At 39.6% G+C, this 25,054-nt stretch overlaps 1 protein-coding gene across 2 annotated transcripts in view; it reads right to left on the reverse strand.

The window, feature by feature from the left end:
* entpd1 (ectonucleoside triphosphate diphosphohydrolase 1) overlaps positions 1 to 25,054 on the reverse strand; it is a 145,678-nt gene that overhangs the window by 17,192 nt on the left and 103,432 nt on the right. For both annotated transcript variants that reach the window (XM_039776139.1, XM_039776131.1), the window contains exons 3-5: positions 18,440 to 18,557; positions 11,441 to 11,591; positions 7,463 to 7,622 (exon numbers count right to left, since the gene is read on the reverse strand). In XM_039776139.1, the coding sequence (XP_039632073.1) occupies positions 7,463 to 7,622; positions 11,441 to 11,591; positions 18,440 to 18,557 (429 nt within the window). The remainder of the gene's footprint in view (positions 1 to 7,462; positions 7,623 to 11,440; positions 11,592 to 18,439; positions 18,558 to 25,054) is intronic.

Consider the following 25,054-nt stretch of genomic DNA (forward strand, 5'->3'; position numbering starts at 1 on the left):
AATAGTTACATAGTTATATGTTTTTCTAATTCCATATTTAATGTTTTAATGCACTTCAGTGTAATGTTTGCATTGCTGCCTCATAGCTTACAGAAGCCAGATTTCGATTGCTGATCCTGTTAAAGTCTTTGTAGAGTCTGCACACTCCTTGGTGCTCCAGTAACCCTTCGACTTATTAATAAGATGGCACTAATAGCCCTAAATGCGGCTGATACGAGGGATTGTTGGTGTTTGACTGTCTTGTACTAGCACCTCCTCCGGAGTTTATACCTGCCTTCAGTTCAAGACTCCAGGGAGAATATTTTGCTCTTTATTGCCTTGTTATGGAAATGGTTGAGTCCCAAAAACATGAATGCTTAAGAGTTTTAAGCAAGTATCTCTGGAGTAAATGGAAGATGGCCCTTGAGCCTTCTGTTACTCTTAACTCTTTGAGGGCTAATATTTTTTCCAAAAAACTCAGTTTTCTGAAAAGCACACAAAGTAATGGTTTCACATATAAATCAACATAAAACGTGTGTTGTTATGTGCTGTGGCTGCTGATGACGCATGTTCGGCATCTCTGGCCGCAGTGGCTACGTGGGGGCACCTCGATGGTCAGCAGGAGTACACAGTGGGCCGGCTGCCTGGCTGTCTTTGCACAGCAGGTGGGTGGCAGTGGTGATGGCAGTGTGACGCAATATGGTTTATACCTCTTGTCATCATAAGTGGTGGTCCTCCCAGGCGAATGCTGCTGTAGGTGCATCAGCTACACGAAAGTGTTCAGCACCACGACCAGCTGGAGACCAATCAGATGACGCTGGTACCTCATCTTTCGTATTCGATCTCCATCTCCAGATCACTTGCATCAAACTCGGAGTCCGACAAGTAAGAGTCCAATTCAACGAAATTACGTCAAACGTTCATGGAGTATATTGCTTTGCACATTCTCATTGGTCTCTTGCCAGATGTTGATGCCATTTTAGAGGCTGTTTGCTCTTTGCTACTCATGCACACGTAGGGAATCGAAGTTGAATGAACAAAGCTACGTCATTTTTCTTTTAGCAAAGAGAGTCAAACTAAAATCTAAGGGCAAGTTTTGTCACAGTTTACTGCTGAGTTCTGTCCTCTACCCCTGAATTTTGACATCAGCTCAGAAAGAGTTAAAGGGCCAGGTCTTCAAAGAAAACCACAATTGCCCCATATGTAGTAGTCCTAGAAGTCAGGAGGTATTGTCGTGTTTGGAATTCCTTCCTTGTGTCACATTCTCCATATTTACAGGGCCAGACATGCATGGCTACTGCTGTTCTGCTTGCTTTTTAGCATTCTGAGGGTGCTGATACTGGAATGATAAACTGTCCTAAGCTGAGAATGTTTTCACACTTACCAGTGTCAACAACTTGTGAACTGGACACCCTCCTCACATGATACAAAACAGACATGTGCCAAAATGAACCCATCATTGAACTAGCTTGTCTTGAAGCTATAGGGCCTTTAAGGTTGGATATTCTTTCTCAAACGCAAATGTAAGCACAGTTCAGAACGGGATGAACACTGGCAGCTTCCACAGTCGACGCACCAATGCACCATTTGGGGAATGTGAGCTTTCGGTCATGAACACATCTGAATGTTTGTTGTATCTGACAGCTGTCATTATATTAGGTGAAAGTCATTTAGCATTTTTAAAAAAGTAAAACACAAGAGAAACATGAAACTAGCCAAAAAAAACATAACCTGACTACCTACAACTAGTAGTATAATTAACAGAGGCACAAAAATAATAAAGAGGTAAGCTAACTCAATATACTATTTAAAATAGGTGAATATTAAATCATGCAATTAGAACAATTTACAATTGATTCATCATTTCAGGGAACTAATATGCCACAACTTGTCCAGGCCTCAAGAAGTATAAAGAATATACTGTAGTCATCCTGGATGAGCCACCATTATACCACAGGGGAGATCAAAAAAAACACAATTACGTTGGGGCAGTTTCTACATGTCACTATGTGACACAGCATGTCTGTCGGAGAAAATCAGACTCCCTGGGGGGGACCTGCCTGAACACAAAGAGGACTTGCAGACTCCATATATAAAGCAGATCAGCTTATAATTGACCTAAATTCCAAACACTATGAAATGATAATGCCTGCAATTGTGCTAAAATGTGGCCCACAAGCTATTATAACTGCAACAATTGGAGCTTTCACCTGGAAAACCTTTCTATGTGCTGAGCATCAAAGACAGCACTGGCTACTGTTCAAGTTCAAACAGTGCAAATTGTGCAAAAAATCTGCAGAGCATAACAGAAATGTGGTTTCCGCAAGGGATATTGTCAGAGAGCTCCCACTTCTTTTCAGAGCAACAAGGTGGCAGAGCTGATGACATCACTTTAATCCAGCACTCTGAAGCTTGTTTATGTCGGAATTCTACATCCGCCCACATTATAGAGACTTGCTATTGGATGATGCTAAATTATTTGGCTTGTGGGTATGTTTGTGCGTGGACTTTGACGGACTAGTGCGGCATTAAAAGTGATTACTGCCTTGTCTCCACTCCCTCCAGTTACCACCACACAACTGTAACCAGAAATAGGCAAGCGGGGAACGCAAATGGAGCTTTGTAGACTTGTACAATTTTAGCTTTCTCTAGTTTTATGGCATTTAATCATCTGAGTAGTGATGGAAATGTAGAGCTAAATGCAGATTCAATGAAGTTGAAAGGCTTTGGACAATTGAGAACTTTTAAATGCATATAAATAACATGGTGATGAAGTGTACACCCACACAAGTAGTTACTGTAAACCAGTATTGACTACTAGTGGTAAAGTATGCATTGGCACTGGCGTTTATGGAACCTTTGCTAACTGACCCTTTATCATTGACATTTCCTTTTTCATCTTCTCCTATAGGTTGTGGCCAGTGGCTGGGGCCCTTGCCCAGCTGGGACTCCTCCATGCTGGGAGTACTAGGGGAGCAAGTGTGGCCAGAACATTACCTCCCCCGGAATGTTAGATGGCAGCCCTCAGACTCCTGCAGGGCTTCATGGGAGTTGGAGTTTGGTACAGTCCTATGGGGATCTGCGGGCGCCGCCAGGTGATGCTGCAATTACTGCTGAGCTCTGGAGAGCAGTTCTTCCGCCACACCAGGAAGTGCTGCCAGAAACGCACCATCAGACACCTGGAGCACTTCTGGGTGTCCTATATAAGGGGCCAGCAGACACTACTCCGGGAGCCGGAGTCGGGTGGCAGAGGACAAAGCTTGCAAGGAGAGGAGTGGAGGCAGCAAAAGGAAAGAAAGAGAAAGAAAAGAACTGAGTTTGGTCTGTTTGGTGCACTGTGCTGTGTGCAGGAAGAACAGTAAAAATAAATAAATGTGTTTTGGGACATTCTGAGTTCGTCGCTGTCTGTGTTCCGGGAGTCTTCCACAAGATGCACGTACAGACATTGCTGAACCTTGAATTTGAATCCAAGAGCTGTGAATCATGCCCCTCTCTTCTTTAACTTCCAATACTGGAAGAAATCTCAATAAGAGTCAAGGAAACTATTCTTTTAGTATAAACATTCTGATGAATGAGTATAGAGCATCTATTGTTAGGTCATCTTAATTAAACATTCTCAATTTGCTTGCCAAGTTTTTAAAAGAATGTGATTCTTACTGTGGCTACTAGAGGGCATCATTTGTACGTTCATCTGCTCATTTTTTTACTCACTTGATTAAACCATAAACAGGGAGCCCCTAAAGAGGAGCCCAAATCCATCCACATGCCTAAATTCACCCTTACATAACTTATGTAATTTGTGGCTTTTTTCTATCCACCACTATACCTTTTTGCTGTTATAATTTTGCAGGTTTTGTAGTAAACTTATGCACATGCTAATTTTCAAATGCGTTTGGTGTCACAGGGGTGTCGCAGCCTATGCAGGTTTAAGGGAACATAACAGAATTCACTGCGGGGATAGATGCATAAATAGCACAACATGCTCATAAGGTGGCCATTTAAGCAACTCTCATGGAAGTGCCAGTTTTTGTTCTGTAGATAGCAGAAATTAAGCCATATTGAGGCAGTAAAATTCATTTTCATATTATGAGGCAAATATTCTATTTATCATGTTAGTAAATCGGAAAGAAATTGCATTAGGGATATACATGTGTTTTTCAGAAGAATAGCTGAGATTTGAGGACATAGTGGAGCGTAGATATAGCGTGTTATTGCCCAAGCTAACCATATTCATTTACTGTGAGGTTTCTGAACTCTTTTAAGACCCCAAAACGGGACAACATGCCGAAGTGTGACTGCCACGTCTGTGGAGGACTGCTTGTCCATTGTCAAGGCAACCGCAAATTCGCAGTGCAGCAGAAGAGCGCTGTGGAAACCACTACGAGCTGATCAAGATCATGCTATAAACACCTGTCGCTGATGGGTGATGCAAAGAACATTATAAATGCAGGGAACAGTATAACTTGGCCTCGACTCTGCCCATTTGCTGTGTCTTTGTATAGGAGAGTGGTAGCTCCCACTGCAATAAATAACCCTGCTGTTCCTGTTTCAAGTAGAATAAAGCTGATTTTGCTAAAGTACTGATACTCAGCCTCGTGTTTTGGGGTGCAAGACAGGGACTCATGCATCACAATGCATTTCAAAAGAATAATTCATTCAAGGTGGGAGTCGGGTGGAAGAAGGACGAGGCACGAGAGGAGTGTGGAGGCGGCCCGAAGAGAAGGCATTTGTGTGGCCAGGACTGTGTGTTGGGGTATTTGTGCACGGACTGAGTCTGAGTGACTTGCCAATTGTAAATATTATTGTAAATAAATACGTGTGGTGGTGATTTACAACATTTCTGCCTGTCTGTGTCCGGGTCGGCTCCACAATACACACTGAAAAGTTAGAGAGGGCACACATCTGAAGAAGACTAAACAGCCAAAATGTTGTGTATGTATTCATAATGTTTCAGCTTGGAAATAACTACCGTATATACTCGCACATAAGTTCTCCCACGGTTAAGTCGGGACTTGATTTTACCGTAACATTTCTGATATTTTATAATGTCGGTCGTATAAGTCAAAAGTGGAAAACTCACCCTATTGGTCCTAGAGATTATGATATGCTAATGCCCACCTGAGAGAGTAACCACGGAGCACATGGTCTTTTTTTTCTATGTGGGTACGGTAATGCGCTGTATCATCGCATGCTCCTAACCTCTCTCTCTCTCTATTGTGCCTACGTGACCACACGGTAATACCCAAACTATTCAAACTATACAATGTTTGCACTGATTTGTGTTTTTTGTGTATCTCATATCCTCATACACCTTTATCATAATAGCATCCCTTATCTACGATGGAGCATTTGATCAGATGAAAATATGAAGCTGGTTTTAAATGAAATGTTGTTGAAGTGTCGAAAGAAATTGGTAACTACGCTGCTGCAACAAAATTCGATATGTCTGAGAAACTGATGCGAGATTGGAGGAGGCAAGAAGATGTAAAAAGAAAAAAAATGTAAGTGTCGCATTTCTGAACAGGTATATAAGTCGGGTCTGATTTTATGATTGATTTTTCGGGTTTCAAGATCTGACTTATACGTGAGTATATACGGTAGTAGTTATACATGAACATGTATGGAATAGGCATAATGTCTAATCTATGTGAAAGTTTTGATATGTTCTGTTATGTCTTCCAAATGTTACTTTTGTTCTTCTAAAATGCTTGACTTGAAGCAACACAATAATGTAAGGGTGGTATGATGGTACAGCAGGTAGTGTTACCCATTATTTATACAAGCGCTGAGATGCTAGTCCAGTTCCTGAAGTAGGGGGCCTTCTCTGTGGGGTTTACATGCTCTCTCTGTATTCGTGTTGATTTGGTGGGACCTCGCTTAGCTTGAAGACATATTCTTAGATAAATGGGAGACTCCCAGTGTTATCCCAGTGTGCGTATGTGCCATTTAAAGGACAGCTGTACTGTCTTAACAAGAGATGATACATGCCTTGCACTCAACTCAGTTCAATGTGAATATGCTCTGATTCTCCACTATTTCAATTCTCATAAATGAAGATTAAAAAAATGGACAAATTTACTAATGTTTCTAAACTGGCTGTGTATAAATGATTGTAAGTCTGTAGTAAGCGGTAGTCTGTCCTATGATGGGTTGCCTCCTGCCTTGCATGTGATACTACTTGGCAACAGCTGGTGTCAGCACAATACTCGATTGAATTAAATGGTTTTGATAACTAATGGAGAGATGAATTCACTGCTGTTGCTTAATGCAGAATACTGTAGCAGTTCCTTCCACTTCCTGTCTTATGTAAAATGTTAAAATTAAATGAAATTATTTGCCATTTTTATTAAACTATTCTAAACTAAAATGTGATGATGTTCAATTACATCTTATGAAATAAAAAGAAGATAATTATCAGCACACCATAGACTTGTTGACTTTCTTATTTAAAATAACATTTGTTTAAATAAAAAAGACGCTTCTGAATCAACAAATGAAGACAAACGGACAGGAACACCCTGTGCTGTACTCCTTCCAACAGGAAAGAGGCATTTGGGAATAATTAACATTTATCTGAAAAATGTATTAATACTTCCAAAATATCCCAAAGTCAGATCAACTTTCAAAACCAGAACTTCTTAACCTTTAGCTCTAAACTAGTGCTTCAATGTGTGTGTGTGCTAGTTCCCTTTTGATACTACGTACCCCCCACTCCCCCCCAAAATAATGATTTTAAGAATGCCAGGTTTCCCTCATTGTAAGTACTATTTACTCAGAACCGTCTGCTGAACAACTTGGCAAATGGGCTTTCTCTGCTTTATTTGCTGAATCAGCAAGACCGGCAGCCCTCGATTCAGTTAATTAGGTAATTTCAGCTCCGATGTAGACTTTCTGTTCATGTGAGTTAGCCTGTGTTTAATGTGACGTGTCGGTCTGGTTGCCATCCAATGCACGTAGTCTGTGTTGAGGTTGAGGCTCCACCTTAAAATGGACTGGACTTGCGGAAATCTGTTGCAGTTGTCAAAAGCGCACAGGTAGATCAGTGATGATGATGATTTGCACAGAATTTGTTTGGGCTCCATTATCTTCTATCCAACTATCAGAGATCTCCTATTTAAACCGTGAAAGTGTCTTTAAGAGAGTGCCCTGTGCTGTACAATTGACATTTTAAAGCTGTGAAAATTAATGCTCAGTTGTTAATTTTCTTTTTTAATCTTTCAAATAAAACAAAAAAAAAAAACCAAATACTCTTTTTTTATCACCACCATTTCTTCCTCTTTTCTCTCTTGCTATTTGAGGACCCACAAGCATTGTCTTTGAAGAGGATGATGGCTCACTTTTTTCATTAAGTTTTCGCTAAACCTAAACTTACTATGTCAAGTTGAGACAACAAAACGAAATAGACTTATTTTATTTTTGTTGTTTATGCAATCAGATTTTCTCATTAAAGTTTTGGTGTGTTTTACAACTTAAAAAAAAATACCTTTTGGAAGTTGCCTTGTAGATAATTGACAGTAATCCAGCCGTAGGCGCCTTCTTCCTGTCCTGTGATAATCCGTGCTCCTTCATATTTGAACGGGTAGGACCGGAGTGTGTTAGCTACAGAGATGAGGACATTTTCCGAAGCCAAATAATCTTGTTCCCTGAAGCACAATGCAACAGAAAGTTACATCAAAGTTGTAATCATCCCAGCACCTCTTCATTAACCAACAATATTCCAGCAGTTATTTTCCAAAACACAACTGATTTTACACAACTGAAATGATTTATTTTAATTTACATTACGGTAAAGTACCACTTAAAAGAATCAGGCTACATAAGAATTCTTTGCACTACTCAAGACGCTCAGCTTTCACTTAAGGGTACCCTGACGTTAACTACAGTATTGATTGCTGATGTCCACTTTCACACATGGTGTCTTCGCTATCTAGAAGCTCACAGTGACTCAGCATTGCTCGTCTTATAATTCACCCAAGGCTTTAGAAAGAAGAACACAACCACTTGAGCTCAGGCTAGCGTTATGTGGCAACAAAGACAGTTAAGGTCATCTTTAATTAAGCTACCTTTGCACATTTGAGAAAAATGTACTTTAAGAATGAATAAATAACATTGACATTATATAATAATAGTGGTGCAGTGATTATTACCTCCAGGCATTTGAATTCTGGCCCAGCTACTGTCTGTGTGGAGCGTGCACACTCTCCTCCATTCTATCTACCTGAATTTTTTTCTCTGCACACTTGACAAATACAGAATTGTTATGTTAATCTGAGACTCTGAATTAATTCTGTATGCATGAGCGTACCCTGCGATGAAGTGGCCTCCTACCCGGTGTGGGTTTTTTTTGGGTCTACCCAAGATGGTGCCAATCAGGGCAGATGCTGTTATTTGGTCGCTGCTTATGTGTCTGGTAACTTTGCCTTTTGTAACAAAATGAGGACTACTTACACTCAAGATCAGCTCCTATAAATTGCGATCGGACTTTCTTTCCTCAACCGACTAAGAGCGTTTTCATATGGATTTCCTATTTATGAACCCTCCCGACTGCAAACTTGGACTCCAGGCCAGATAACTCACACCTGAAGTGGAGAAGTGCACAGGGTCTCTTCAGGAGTTGCACTTTTCGATCGCCTCTTCCTGGTCTAGTTTTATCGAACATCAGATCACTGAGGGTCTAAATAGACAAACTTAATCTTCTTCTCACAAAAATTAAGGATTATTTTCTCTCTTCAGCGTATCGTTTTGTGGAGACATGGCTTAAAGACATCAGTTCCTGCCTCTGCATTAGAACTGTTGGGGTTTCTACTTTACAGAGCAGAGAGAGATGCTAATCATTGTAACAAATCAAAAAGGTGGTGGAGTCTGTTTCTATATTAATAAAAACTGGTGCAGTGATGTTTAAATATTATTGAAGTACTGCTCTGGCAATCTGGAACTATTCACTATTAACTGTAAGTCATTCGGTTCATCTAGAGAATTTTCTTAAATAACTCTCATTGGAGTTTACATTCCGCCTGAGGCAAATGTGAATGAAGTGTAGCAGCAGTTGGCAGATTATATCACTAGTTTGGAGAACAGTCATGCAAACTACTCGATTATAGTGATGGGCGACTTTAATAATGCAAACCTTATCATCAAGTTTCCAAGATACAGCTTGTTAATGCCTTACTAGGGACTAATAGACTTTGGGTCCCTGCTACTACGCTATAAAGGGCGCATGCTGGGCTTTACCTCGCGCACTGCTGGGTAATTCTGATCATGTTATGCTACACTAGTTACCCACATATTAACAAAGGCTAAAGTTAGCTAAACCACTAAGAACATCTATATGTTCTTGGACTGATGAGTCCTTTGAATCATTACAAGATTGTTTGGACTGGACTCATTGGGATGCTTTTATAAATGCTTGTGATAACATTCATGAACTGACCAACACTGTAACATCTTATATAAGCTTCCGTGAACAGGTTTGCATTCACAGCAAAACTATTGTGATTTACAATAACAAAAAGTCATGGTTCATCAAAGGATTCTATATCCAGTAAAAGAAAAAGCCCATTAAACTGGTGATAAGGACGCTCACAAACAGGCCAGGAATAGGCTGAACAATGAAATCAGATTTGCTAAATGGAAACACAAAAATAAACTGGAGTTTCAGCGTTCGGCCAACAACAGCTTCTCTGTCTGCAGAAGGTTTCAATCTATTATTAATTACAAACAGACATCATTAAGTTCACTGATGACACCATCATTATTGGACTATGGGCTTCAGATTCGTCCCTTCCTGACAAACTTAACACGTTTTACGGTAGTTTTGAACAACAAGGTGCCGAGTACTTTCATCCCCTCTGCTCTTCCGATTCTGAAGTGGTTTTGACACCAGCCACTTCTTCACAGAAATCTCTCCCCCCTTCTTTCTTTTCTATTAACGATGTCTGGAAACTGTCTGCATCACAGAACTACAAAAAAATCAGCCGGTCCTGACTCTGTCTCACCTTCAACAATCAAACACTGTGCCAGGCAGCTCGCTCCTCTCTTCACAGACATCTTTAACCAGACTCTTACACAGTACCTGTACCAGGTTGCTTTATATTTTCTGTTCACTTGTTCAGAGTAAATTTCGCACAAACATTAGGAAGTTTTTCTTTACACAGAGAACTATAGACACATGGAATAAGCTACCAAGTAGTGTGGTAGACAGTAGGACTTTAGGGACTTTCAATAATCACCTTGATGTTTTTTAGGTGAATTAAGTGGATAAGACTTGTCTCATTTACATTGTTCTGTTCTTTTCTGTACAGGCAACTAGGTAGAGCTTATAGGTTTTATGTGTAACAGAGCCTCCATATACACTGTAATAAATGCTGCAAAGCCCAAAATATTTTATGATATTCTTTTAAAAAATAACCCACAGCACATTACAGGAATTCAACACCTACTGTATAGTGCTTTAATTTTTTATTCAATTTGTAAAGGAGACTTCTAATTTACAGTCGTCCGGTTACTATCTCAATGAGCTACGTATTCTGTGAATCCACACACCAGGTTCAGTCACCGCCTCATGGACTCATGAAAGAGTGGACCGGGCAGCCTCTCTGAACTGCCAGTCATGTATAGTAGGTATCTGACAAAGCAAAATGGTATGTCTTTTAGTTATTTAACTTTCCAGGAATCTTTAAAAGGTGCCTGCAGCTACTATGTAAATTCAAATAAAAATGAATAATGTTGTCAAGCAGTCTGCAGTAATCGTTTTAAAACAGCTCTTTTGAAGTAAGTTTTTTTTTTTTTATTAATTGGATGTTCACCATTGTATGTAAGGGAGTGGGATATTTCTGTGGAGCAAAGCTGCTCCATTTTTATAATGTCTTCAGCCTGCTTACATTGCCAAAGGGCACTATTTCCCCTGGAACACGGCACATCAGTTCCTATTCTTTTGCTTTTTTCAGGATTGTTAATTCATTCTGTTCTAACCTGTAGAACACCATGAAAGAAAATTGTTTAATTTCAGGTAAACTGCTCCTGGCCAGTTTCTGGGAGACAATTTATATCAGTCACTTGGTGACGACAAAGTATGCAGTAAAAAAAGCTTCAGTGTTGTATAAAACATTGAAAGTCTTGCTTTATGCCATTCAAAAGAGGCAGAATATTGTACAGAGCACCACATCAGTTTTGCTTGGACAGATAATACTCTTGAAAGTTGGTTGCTACATGTACCATGTGTCTCCTGCATGAGAAAATATTTGAGAAGGCTTTATAGTCTGGGAAACACAGAAGCCAGATTCCATCTATTAAATGAACAAAATGGTGAAATATATTCTTAAAAAAACACACATTATTGCAGCTGCTCAGTTCCTTCCAGCAAATTATTGAAACTTACAAGGACCAAGTAATTATTCAAGCCCTGCCTGCTGATCCTCAAAGCAAGCTTAAAGATTAGAGAAGTATAAATAATAAATGCTACCTAAGTAGTCTCATTCCAGCTGTCGCTCCAAGATACACTGGAGTTTCTGAATGCCGAATTTCTGGGATGCTGGTCTTTGCGAGGTCCATGCACTCAGTCAGAGATTTTCCTGCATTGTCTGTTTTGGCTGAATAACTAGAAATTCCAGGACCTGGAAATTTAGATATGAAATACAGAGTAGACAGAATTAATAACAGAATACAATTAAAAAGACATTTTTTTTTTCTTTTGACACTGGTGCCCCATCTTGGTTAGTGCTTATGTGCCCATTGCTACGAAGGTATGCGCCAGTCAAGAAGAACACAGATAGATACGTAGATGATAAAGATGCTTTATAGATAGATAGATAGATAGATAGATAGATAGATAGATAGATAGATAGATAGATAGATAGATAGATAGATAGATAGATAGATAGGAAAGGCACTAGATGACAGGTAGACCCAGGACAACGTTTATTCTTCACAAAATTTTACAACATGCCTTAATGCTTTCCTTTTATTAAGACCCCCAGTTTTAAGAATTTTGGAAGGTTTGCCATGTATAGTTAGATAGTATTTCATGGGTAACATGGGTAAACTGAATGTAGAGGGCACCTCAGTACAGAATCAGACCTGGGTCTAAGCTCTGTGAGCCTGAAATTTCGACTTCTCATTCCACTGATCAGTAAATACGGTCTCCATACAGCACACTTGATTTAAACCTTAAACTCCACAAGTATTGAAATTATGAACTTCTGCAAAACAATGTTAAATACTACTGCATGTTCGAAAGAAAAACAAAATAGAAAACAAAATTCAGCTTAACTGTAAAAATAGCTTCAGCATTGCAATTACTGAACACATCTTTTTTCAGTGCCAGCAGGTTAACTGAGCATGAATTAAACTTCAAAAATGAATGATGTCTGCACCTTTAGGTTATCATTCTACATGGAGTGCTTTTTGCCTAAGGATAAAGAACACACTGTGCTTGAAAGTTTCTCGTTATTGCGTGTGATGATGAAAGATGTTTTTGAGGTATGCAGTCTTGCAGGGGCACAGCCTGAAAATGTTAAATCTCCATAGCCAAGAGACATTCTTCTCTTTAAGGAAAGGGAAACAAACATTTTTGCATTTAAGTAGTCTTAATTTATATTCTGTCTAGATTAAATTAAACTAATTCCCAATATTGGACTCATTTCGGAATGAGGAGCTACAGTATATAATAAAGGGCAGGGCAGGCTCTTCTTACTTAGGAGATTGTGTTCCTTTAATGTGGGAAGTGACAGCCTTCACATCTTCTATAACACGGTGGTGGGCAGTGTGACTTTCTATGCTGTGGTGTGTTGGGCTGGTAACATCACTTCAAAAGAGGCCCAACCGAATCAACAAGCTAATTAAAGGACAGGCACACTTATGGGATTCATTCTGGACACCCTGGAGGAGTGAAGGACAGGATTAAAACAAAACTGAGTGCCATTATGAAGAATGCTGCACATCTGCTCTTTAAAACACCAACACTGAGGACTTTCAGCCAACAAATTAATCAGCAGAAGTGTGTCAAGAAACTCCATGTGGGCTCCTTTATACCAACAGCAATACATCTGTATAATGCCCCTCTAGGACTGTGATAGCCAAGTCTGAATGTTCTCTGTCTTTTTAATTTTCTTGCTTTATAGTCATTCTGGTGTGCAATCAGAAGTATAGTATAGTATAGTATAGTATCTATCTATCTATCTATCTATCTATCTATCTATCTATCTATCTATCTATCTATCTATCTATCTATCTATCTATCTATCTATCTAGTATCTATCTATCTAGTATCTATCTATCTATCTATCTATCTATCTATCTATCTATCTATCTATCTATCTATCTATCTATCTATCTATCTATCTATCTATCTATCTATCTCAAAACATCATGTTGCTCCAAAGTGCTGTGTATTGTCATACAGTGGGGTAGCTCACAGGTCAATGGAAGTGTCACGTTTACACATTTCCCAAAATACTTGCTGGTTGGGTTAATTTACAGCTCTAAATTCATCCTAAGTGAGGAAATGTGGCTGTGTGCACGAGTACACCATCTCCTGAATTGGGGCCTGATTTAGGGTTGTATCCTATCTCATACCCAATGCTGTTAGATTCAATCAATCAACATTTATTTATATAGCACATATTCATACAAAAAATGTAGCTCAAAGTGCTTTACAAAATGAATATAAAAATAGAAGACACAATAAAAAATAAACATAAGTCAACATTAATTAACATAGAATAAGTAAGGTCCGATGGCCAGGGTGGACAGAAAAAAAAAAAAAAACTCCAAATGCTGGAGAAAAAAAATAAAATCTGTAGGGGTTCCAGACCACGAGACCGCCCAGTCCCCTCTGGGCAATCTACCTAACATAAATCAAACAGTCCTCTTTGTATTTAGGGTTTTCATGGAAGGACTTGATGATGATGGTCATGTAGACTTCTGGCTTTCAGTCCATCAATGTTGGTGCATCATGATACTTTGAGTAGGTGGTGGTGGCACAGGCCACCACCACAAAGAAACCGGAAAAAGAAACAGAAGAGAGAGTAGGGGATTAAGCTGTGGTCCCTATGACTCGAAAGAAGAATAAGCAGATTTGATAAATTGATGGATTAATGATTATCAAAAAAACTCAGTTGTATATTATGATGGTGTTTTCAAAGGAACATGATGAAACTGATAGAGCCCTAAGGTGGCCATATTGTCGGTGTCTGAGACGTAGTGGCATCAATCACAAAATTTCAATATTATTTGATGCCCCCAAACATAAAAATCTCAACAATAATAACAGCTTATGCCAAAAACCAATACACTTCATCAACAAAGAGAAGCAATCGTTGCAAGATGAGTCTCATAAACAGCAACACTTCACAAAGTAGTTGGTAAATGCCACATACAGTAAGTGCACACTCAAAAATGACCACATAACTGATTTACTAATTTGGGACCTCTATGACCTTATTTGGTAAAATGCATTACCTGGAGTAAGAAACACAAAACGTGGAGCCTTGAGCAATGGAAAAAGGTTTTATGGTGTGAAGTGTCATCTTTCACCCTACTTCCTACATCCAGATGGGTTTATGTTTAGAGTTAAAGGATGCATTCATCCCACAATTTCTCCAGGAAAATGACCCAAAAATGTTGAATTTATTTCAACAAGAAAAAATGCCATTATGTGTACCAAAAATATGTCAATGCCAAAATGTCAACATAAACAAAGTAGGAAAAGTATGTGCAATGTCCACTGCTGTACTGATTTAGATTTTTGAAGCTGTCACAAACACCTAGCCTAACATTGCAGTCGGGACAGTAGATGCTTGTTTCTTTGCGCACTTTTCTTAGAATATTTTCTGTTGCTTGCACACGAGAGGGTAGAATATCAGTGTCTGATCCACACAAGAGAGACCCCCCATTGTGTTATTGTAGTCTACCACAGTGCATGGCTTAATGATGTCCATATTTCCCCCGACACGGACATTGAGAGCTGCTGCACTGTGAACAGAGCTTAGGGGGTTAGCTGTTTTTTTGTCCTTCCACTTGATCACAGCCATTTTTCTCTTTTGCAAAGTGCCTTCTTGTACCATGGTGAATGTTTACAAGACCGAATTCACCAGCGGCTTAGTCATACAGTGTCATATGTATCAGTTTGACCATCTGTGTCAAAGTCTATTGCTTGATTCAACTAATAGTTCTGTTTCAGTTTGTTCTAAAACTGGTTTTACAGCTTTTCATTTATGCGCTATATGTGTGTTTTAGTTGAAGGCTTTTCCCCAACTCGTGAGTATAGTTGAGTTAACATAGACAAATGCATGATTATTTTGCAGTATGAGGTTATTTTCTCCGCAAGATGGCGGAAGATACTGTCTGGAGCTTTATTTGGGCTTAACACTCCGCATCTCATCAAAACAACTTAACTGCAGAAGTTAACCATTTTTAAATAGAATCAGAGCCTGAGAAACACTCAGGACTAATGTCAAGGATGCAAAACTTGGTGGGGGGTTTGTAATGGTGTAGGCAAACATCTCATGAGAGTCACTACATCCTATGATTGCTCTGCATGGTGTTATAACGGTTTACAGAACCAGGTGTAAATACTCTTCCCTTAGGGGAATGCCCCATTACAGTATGGTAATGCTCCAATACAAACTGCCAACACTAAGAATAGTTTCATGAACACCAGAATGAACACCATCAACAGCCTCACCAGTGACCAGATCTAAGCATCATGGAACATTTTACAAAACAATGTATGAAGTTGTTTTCCCCCTCCTTCTTACCTCAAAGAACTGCATGGTTTTCTTCTTAAAGAATGGTGCAATATTATACTACTCACAGCGCAGGGGTGGTATGACACAATTCTGGAAAGAACTGAAGGCATTGTGATTGCAAAGAAGGGCCCTACTCCTTTTTAGGTTCTTGATATCAACATATTATTAGGTGTTTCCAATATTTTGTCCAGCCTTGTACATTTAATGTTTCAATAGCCCCAGAGACGACAAATGGTACAACACATTCCTGTCAGAAGGCAACACTTGACACTTCAGTCTTTGCAAATCTGTCTGACATCTGTAAATGTGTAACATAAGCTTTTAATCAAGGCATGACAATTTAAAGCCATCTCTAGGTAAACTGCGGCAGGAAGACGGCGCATTCTTTGCGGCATGAGTCACAGTTGTATCTGTAATGCGTGTTAACGTGTTTAAAATTGATGCTCATGCAGACGAGAAACTTCCATGGCTGTCATTTTCTGTTTTGTGGTCTTGATGAAGCAACTCCAAAGATGTTTTTATTTAAATTTACTTAACAGGTTGCGACAACTGCAACCTTACAGTTGTGGCAAGATGAGTCTAATTCCTGTTTTAGCTTCCGACTGTGTAGAGTTGGTACATTTAGCTCCAGCACCATGAGTTTTTCCAAATATTTTTTTTCTTTTTACAGTACATCCAAAAGTAATACGTTAAATTAATTTATGACTCAAAAAATTGTGAGTGTAATTGTATGTGCAAGTGTTTCCTCAAATCAAAAGCTATCTCATATATGAGTGTCCACAGACTTGCACCTCAGACTAATGCAGCTTATAATGTTGTTCCTTCCCAATTTCATGCCCACATCACCTTTAAACACCACTAGTTGGTTTGTTTCAGTTACTGAAATTCCTAACAAAAATGCACAAACAATCCCATCTTTTGCACTTGCTAAGGTCTCATATGTCAACAACACTTGAGAAAAGTAATTTTCTGAGGCAAAATAATTTTTTTTCAGTTATAATGTCTTTGAAACTTAATGTATGAATTTCAAAAATACTGTGGTAGGAGTGGTCCACATGGCAGCCTTCCCCACTTATAGCAAAATAACACCATAGATAGATAGATAGATAGATAGATAGATAGATAGATAGATAGATAGATAGATAGATAGATAAAGAAAGTAACTATATAAATAGATAGATAGATAGATAGATAGATAGATAGATAGATAGATAGATAGATAGATAGATAGATAGATAGATAGATAGATAGATAGATACTTTGTAGATAAGGCACTATATGATAGATAGATAGATAGATAGATAGATAGATAGATAGATAAGGCACTATATAGATAGATAGATAGATAGATAGATAGATAGATAGATAGAGACTATGGTCAGAACACATACCAGAATGACTAGAAAGGAAAGAACTGAAAACGCTTGCCTTGGCAGTCCCTGCCCCAGTGAGACATTATGCAGGCTTATTGTTGTTGGTATAAAGGAGCCCCCATGTTGTTTCTTGACACACTTATACTGAATAATTCATTGCCTGAAAGTCCTCAGTGTTTGTGTGTCAGAGAGAGGATGTGCAGCATTGTTTATAATGGCACTCAGTTTTGTTTCCATGCTCTCCTTTGCTACGGCCTCCAGGGGGTCCAGAGTGTGTCCTATATCTGAACCTGCCCTTTAATTTAGTTTAACTTGGTGGGCCTGTCTTGAAGTGATGTTACCATCACAGAGCTGCAGAAGATGTCACTTCCCACTTTAAAGCAATGCAGTGTCCTAAGGAAAAAGAGCGCGCTCTGCCCTTTCTTATGTCACTCCCCTGTGTTATAAGACCAGTCCACCAAATACCCCAGAGCTCTAGGAATTCTGGCATATACTTGAAGACATTTTAATAGGACATGCTTGTAAACCAGATTTACAAAGGTTTACAATTGCTTCAGTTTAGGGTTTTAGAATAACAAATGTATATGATACTTAACACAAAAATGATTTATAAAAGTGAGTTATCACTTGGCAATAGACAGGTTTGGTGACTTTTGGCCACCATCTCTAAACATTTTCTTGAGATATTGTATTTAGAGTAGAAAGACAGAGCCCGCATGCTGTTGGGAAATAGTCATTCCAGTGGGTGGCAAACAACACGGGCTTCAGCACAACCCTTAGTATATCATTACAAAACACATTTCCCACTAATGTCAGTAGAGTTTTACAATTTTGACAGCACACTCCTTTCAAGTGCACCTCATTTTGTCCGAGTTGTACTTCCCTTTATTCTCTCATTCATCCTAATCTGAGAAACACAAATCAGATTTAATGTAATGGAGTGGACCCTCTCTCTCAAATTGACCTCATTTTTACCAGCCAATTGCTTATAGATATTCCTGAAAGGCATGTAATTGAAAATGAATTAAATCAGTTTTGTTAGCTACATCTCTATGGTAATGTTCACCTAATAAAACACCTAATTGCAGAGCACCAAGTCACAGAGGATTTCAGACGCAGAGCCCAGCAACGAGGGTTTAACCAATATCCTCAAGTAAACTGAGGACTGGCTGCAGGAATCATGGGAAGCCCAAATCACTCACCTTGTGATTTGTTACAAGCTTTATGGTGGGTTCTAGCCATTCTTCCAACTGTACCTGTAATCTGTTACCAACCACACAATACAAATACGGTATATAAATCCACACATGGCCGCTTCTCCTGTAAGTAAACTCAACATACCTTTCACATTACATGCATGGTGCTGCTGTACCACTCCTGTGTCATTCTCTTTCTCTGCTGGCCACTTGTAAATATACAAGGATGTGTGAGAAGAACCCGCATCCAGGACGATTCCATACTATATAAGAAGAGAACAAGGATTCTTGTTAGATGTTTACTACGGTAGTAGGATGGCTAGTATTGAATAGAGAAACAAAAGACAAGCTTAGTTTCTGAAGCCTTTAGTGGCTTTATTATTTTTATCATGTTTTTGTCAGTTCTCCACTCACACAAAAGTTTAATTTTTTAACAAGTTTTTATTTATACTTTCAAAAGTACAGCACATAGGGTGTTAAAATGTATTGTCATGTGTATATTGTACAATTAAATACTTCTGTGTCAATGCCAACAACAGATAATTAAGACAGACAGTGGATACAACACCTTACACTAAATAAAACATTAAGACAATAAATACAGAAAGCACTCATTAGGAGTGGCTGTTGTATAATCTTACTACTTGTGGATAAAGACTATCCCCGAATCCCATGGTGCAGTTGCCGATGGTTCATCACAGCTTGCCAAAATGGAGGAGGGAGATAAAGTGTAGAATAGGATGGTTGAGGACTTTAATGGACCTGTTCGCACTTCTAAGGCAGTGTGTTATGGGTGCCCTGAACAATAATATTGTAGTGCTTTACTGTCTTGACCTGAGAAGGTGCCATATCAGGATGTGGTACAGCCAGTGAGTATGCTTTCAACTTGTAGAGGCTGGTGAGCCTGTTTGAAAGTTTCTCGATTTGTGTCTATCATTGTCTTCTAAGAACAAAAAAGATCATTTTTTGCTAATTACAAAAGCAGGCAGTTGTATAGAGGGGTATATTTAAACTTCAAAATAATTATGGTAGCTCCCAGTTGGGCTCCTGCTCCGGATGCTTTTGGTGCGTGTTTGCTGTCACAGTTCAAATCCAAAGTGTTAGGTGAGCTGGGCATCTCCTCATTGTTCCAATGTAAGTGAGTGTAAGTGTGCCATGGACTGTCATCCTATTCAGGATGCCTACTTCAAATATTGTTATAACTTCCAGCTCATTAAACCCATTTTCTTAATAGAGTTCATTCAGAGAACAGATGAAGATGTAACAGAAGAAAAGCAGTATGTTCACTCCAAAAACATTAGCTGTACAGAAGAGAATATTGATGCAACTTTATGGAGAAGGTGGTGCTGAGATTGAATTATTTATATAAAGTATTTTCAGTGTGTGCTTTGCAGTAAGGAGACCTGGGTTCTCTTCCCAGGTCCTCCCTGCATGGAGTTTGCATGTTCTCTCCGTGTCTGCGTGGGTTTCCTCCGAGTCCTCCCACAGTCCAAAGACATGCAGGTTAGGTGCATTGGTGATTCTAAAATTGTTCCTAGTGTGTGTGCCCTGCGGTGGGCTGGCACCCTGCCTGGGGTTTGTTTCCTGCCTTGCGTGCTGGGATTGGCTCCAGCAGACCCCCATGACCCTGTAGTTAGGATATAGTGGGTTTGATAATGGATGGATAGATAGATTTTCAGTGTTTTTTTTTCTTTAAACTAGAGTTAGCATTTCAATTTGAAGTGCAGATGCAATGATGTGTTCCATTCAAAGAAAGTCTTAAGAAAATGTATGCCAAATACGGCACCCTGCTAAAAATATGCAAACAGCATTTTTTTGGCCTAATTTGAATTGTATAATGAATAAAAAACCCTCCTATATGCCAGGTTACCTCAGTGTACTGGGTTACAGCCAGGGCAATTTCCTTCAATAAGAATGGAGTGCTTAGAAGCAGCAGTCCTTGGCACTGTAATTTCTGATATGTTAATGCCAGTTCTTACAAGTTTGCTTCTACTGTTAAAATATTTGTTATTACTGAAATCCTGTTATGATAGGAGGAGGCCCTTACTAGAGGTCTACACACCCAGAAAAACACTTGAGAGCAAAAAACATGAAAAAAAATATTATCATAGGTAGTGTTGAACATAAAGTTGACAATAAACAGAAGGAATGTCAAAAAACTGTGCTTCCTCTCTGGACCACCCTAACAATGTCTTGACGTCCTGTCTCTCTGCAGGGTGCCTAGCTTACTTGCCCACACACTTGCTTACATTCCCTACACAGAAAAGTGAACCCTCTATCAACCAGAAGACGTTGCCACTTCTGTAGTTTCATTTTACGAGTACAGGGTCAGGCGTGTCTTTGCCCATTGCTGGGTTGTCTGTCTACCTTCTAGCATCATGGATAACATAGCAGGTTGGTCCACTCAGGCCATCTCTCTCTCTCTGCCCTTTTCTTTCACTCACACATGTTTGCTGGTCCCACTTCTGGAGTTTGTAACACACGCGCCACTGTATTCCCACCAGCTTGATACTGTGGCTCTGTCCTTTGCTTTGGAGATTCCTATGAGACTTAGTTCTGCCCTGTGGTATTCTGATGGTGTACTTGCACATGACACCTTCTCACATACATGTTTAAGTCATCTGGTACTTTTCCCACAGCTACTCTGAGATGGCAAGATGTTGAAAATCATACTGGCAGATGCAAAGAACGTCTCATGTCATCTTTATTATGGGACATGACTCGATTAGGTAATGTTAAGTAATTTCGTCCTGCTACCGTAAATCGTGTATACATTGAATTATTCTTTGCTTTAGGTGATGTGAGTGCTCCAACATATATATAAATATTTATTTATTATATTTAGATAGGCGGCACGGTGGCGCAGTGGTAGCGCTGCTGCCTCGCAGTTAGGAGACCGGGTTCGCTTTCCAGGTCCTCCCTGCGTGGAGTTTGCATGTTCTCCCCGTGTCTGCGTGGGTTTCCTCCGGGCACTCCGGTTTCCTCCCACAATCCAAAGACATGCAGGTTAGGTGGATTGGCGATTCTAAATTGGCCCTAGTGTGTGCTTGGTTTGTGTGTGTCCTGCGGTGGGTTGGCACCCTGCCCAGGATTGGTTCCTGCCTTGTGCCCTGTGTTGGCTGGGATTGGCTCCAGCAGACCCCCGTGACCCTATTCGGATTCAGCGGGTTGGAAAATGGATGGATGGATATTTAGATATAAATCCTAATAATGTAGCAGCTATACAAAGAGCAGAAAGACTTGTGTTTTGGATGACAGACTGATCAGACGGCACTCTGGTTACATTAACAGTTTTTTGCCCCATCATCTACCATATGCTGTTTTGAAAAAGTATTCAAACACTTGAGGCAGACAGCCGGGGTCCAGGCCCGGCTGGGACCACCCCTTCAATCTATATTGAGGGGGAGCAGCCCTGGATGGTGCAATACCTCCCCCTGGATGCTAGATGGCCGCCCCCCTGGGTTGGAGCGGTGCCTCGGTTTCCCATAGGGCTCAATGGGAATTGGAGTTGGGTGTAGCCCTGTTGGGTCCTGCAGGCACCACCAGGGGGTGCCGCAGCTGGTACTCCTGAGCCCGTATAGGCAGCGTATTCACCACACCTGGAAGTGCAGCCGGAACTCAGCGACCAACCACCTGGAGCACTTCAGGGTGGACTATAAAAGGGCCCAGCAACCACCACTCAACAGTCAGAGTCGAGAGGAGGAGGACAAAGCTTAGAGGAGGAGTGGTGGTGCCAAAGGAGAGTGTTATGGTGTTTCGTTTGTGTCTTTTGGGACTGTGGGGTCACGGGGAAGACGTAAAAAAAAAAAAAGTTTCTTTATTTTTATACGTACCTCCAGTGTGAGTCTGTGTCGGGTCAGGCACCTATATTGCGCCTTTGTTACACACTTTAAAGATGTTCAAATGTTAGTGGACAGCAAAGGATACTTTATCATTTTATTCTAATCTATATTCTTATTGCACAATCAGATGATGAAGAAGAATTGGTTAATTGTCAGTGGATGTGTTAAAAAGAAAGTAATAATGAATGAAAAACTGTACATAAAAATATTTGGAAACACACGTCTGCCTTGTAGGATCACAGAAAACATTTCTTGTTCTCATCTTTCTGTTCATCTTCTGACACATTTTTCTTTAGATGAATCATTGTGCGTACAGCCAGGTAGATCCCTTAAGATCACAGGAGTATTATGGTATGTCATTTATCTTTTTAGTTCCTTTAACTGTATCTGACATGACTCTATTTGTAAATTGCTTTGTGACAATGCTCACTATGAACTGGGATATGAAATAATGGCTAACTAAAATACTGAAACATTATATACTGTAGTTATTATTAACAAAATAAAAATCAATCTTGTTTTATAAAAAAAAAAATATTTGCTTTGCTTTATTGCAAAGGTGTACTGTAGTTTACAGCACAATGTCAATGTCAATGTATTTATATAGCACATTTTAAACAACATAGTAATGCTGCAGCCAAAGTGCTTTACAATAATAGAATAAAAAAACCCAAAAACAATAACAATAAAACATAAATAGTAATAAAATATATGAACATAAAATAAGATAGATAAGAAATAGAAATAATGTTATATGATCACAAAGAGGAAAACATCAGTATTACTGAAGGTCACTGAATGCAAGTGAAAAAAAATGAGTTTTTAATCTTGTTTTGAACAATTCAATTGTAGACGACTCCTTTATATGATGAGGTAAAGCGTTCCACAGGCGAGGGGCAGCAGCTGCAAAGGCCCTGTCCGCCTTACGAGGGACAACAAGAGACCCCACAATGTTTTCACAAACATACCACAGCAGAGGAACACTCTTAATGAGAAGACTAAATATTTCCTTTTTATAGGAAAAAAAAAATACTTTAATCTTGAATGTCATTAATTAAAACATCAATTGTTTTCTAACTATTTCCATTTGAAATATGGAAGCTATTAAATGTTCCATATATTTGACACAGCGGAAGAACCTAATCAGCAAAATGAAAGAGTGTAACCAGATCTGGTAGATCTCAGCTTAGCTGAGATTGCATCTAAAGTAGTTTGCAGAAAAGTTTTAATACAAATTTCACACAGCAAACTTTTCAAAGTTTCTTGTTTGTACTTTTGCTTTCTTGGACTTCAGTGGAGATACTTCTGGGAGACTCACAGTTACACGTGATGGGTTTCTAAGCTGTTGCTTTTCTCAAAGACTAAACGGTGTTGCTGATTTTCTTCAAGGTTTTCAAATATCATATGATTACTGATATTGTAAAGGTTTGAGCGTTGAGTACATAAGACATTTCACAATGCAGTTAACTTTGTTTTTAAGCTATTAGTAAAAATCTAAGAAAAACTGAAGTGAAGAGAAAATTTCACAATACACACAAAAAAAGGGGTGTCTTCAGTGATGGCGCAGATTATGCTTGTGTTTCTTCAGTAGGTTATGCCAGAAAACTGCATGCCTTTTTTATAATGTGCAACTCACAAACTAACTGAAATTGTTTTAATGGTTGTAGAAACAGTAGAACAAGAGGAGCCTGGAATGTTCCATTTACATCTTAGCTTGGAGCCAAACTATACTAAGCTATTAATAACACCATCGTGTACAAAGATGAGCATCTCTTATCAAAACTGATCAAATACCTTGTATGTGTGCATCATGGACATTGGCTTACAAAGAATGACTCTTACACTCTGAGACTACCATATATTACTCAGAAAAGAGTAAAACATCTCTATAACTTCTCTCATTGCACTAAGTATCGTAGTTCACTTGCAGGAGTGATTTATTCACGCTAATCCGAGACAGAGGCTGCGGGCCGAGCAGAGGGGAAAGCGTGACATCAGGAGTGGGGAGCCGGACGGGGCCCTCCTCACTCACGTGCCAGCCTCTGTTCGAATCGCTGTACCTCTCACCACGTGTTGGAGCATACCTTACATCCGCTTACCTAGCGACACCTGTTTGTTTAGTGGTTTTTAAAGTTTGTTCTGTTTCACTACTAAGCGGGTGGAGCTGCGGGGGATGGCTAGTTATTAATAAACTTTAAAATACTGTGCAAAAACTGATCTTCTGTGATTTTTTCATTTTAACCATTTTACTGGTTCTTGCATGAAAGCCATACAGTGGTTTATATGTAGAAGATGACAACAGAAATTAGCTGGCCTCCAACTGTATGCTATGATGGAGTTCATCTGGAGCTCATCTGAACCTTTAAATGGAATGCCAGGACACCTGGGGTCACTACGGGGACTTCTAGGAAGATGGTCCCAGAAAACATTCCTGACCCTGGAGATAATGCTGCTGGGCTTCCAGAAGCGGCTCCTGTCGAGGTCTGGAACAACGGCTTCTAATCAGCCTGACATTGAGCGTGGAAATGGGAGGAAAGGTTTGGCAAGTGCTTGACTGGTGGAAAGAAAGAGAGAACAGGAGGGTACTGGAAGCAAAAGGTACTTATAGGTTGGCAAATGGGCAGTCACTCTAACCAAATGTTTGGTACTAACATATACTTGTAGTCTCCGAGGGGCTGTGAGCAATATGCAAAATACCTTACCATAATTACAGGGTCCTGTGAGTAATCCTTTAAGGATTCACACCACAAAGCCCACTCTTTTCTTATCCACTTTTTAGAACCAAACTGCTGCCTCATCCAGTAACCTGCACTTCTCCGAGCTGCCACCTCCACTGACCTCGCCATTTCTCTGGGTGCTGCCATACTGTAGATCTGCAGTTGTTCCCGTGGCCTCTTTACATCCAAGAATGCTTCTCT

Source organism: Polypterus senegalus, chromosome 1 (assembly GCF_016835505.1).
Source record: "Polypterus senegalus isolate Bchr_013 chromosome 1, ASM1683550v1, whole genome shotgun sequence".
NCBI classification, from domain to species: Eukaryota; Metazoa; Chordata; class Cladistia; order Polypteriformes; family Polypteridae; genus Polypterus; species Polypterus senegalus.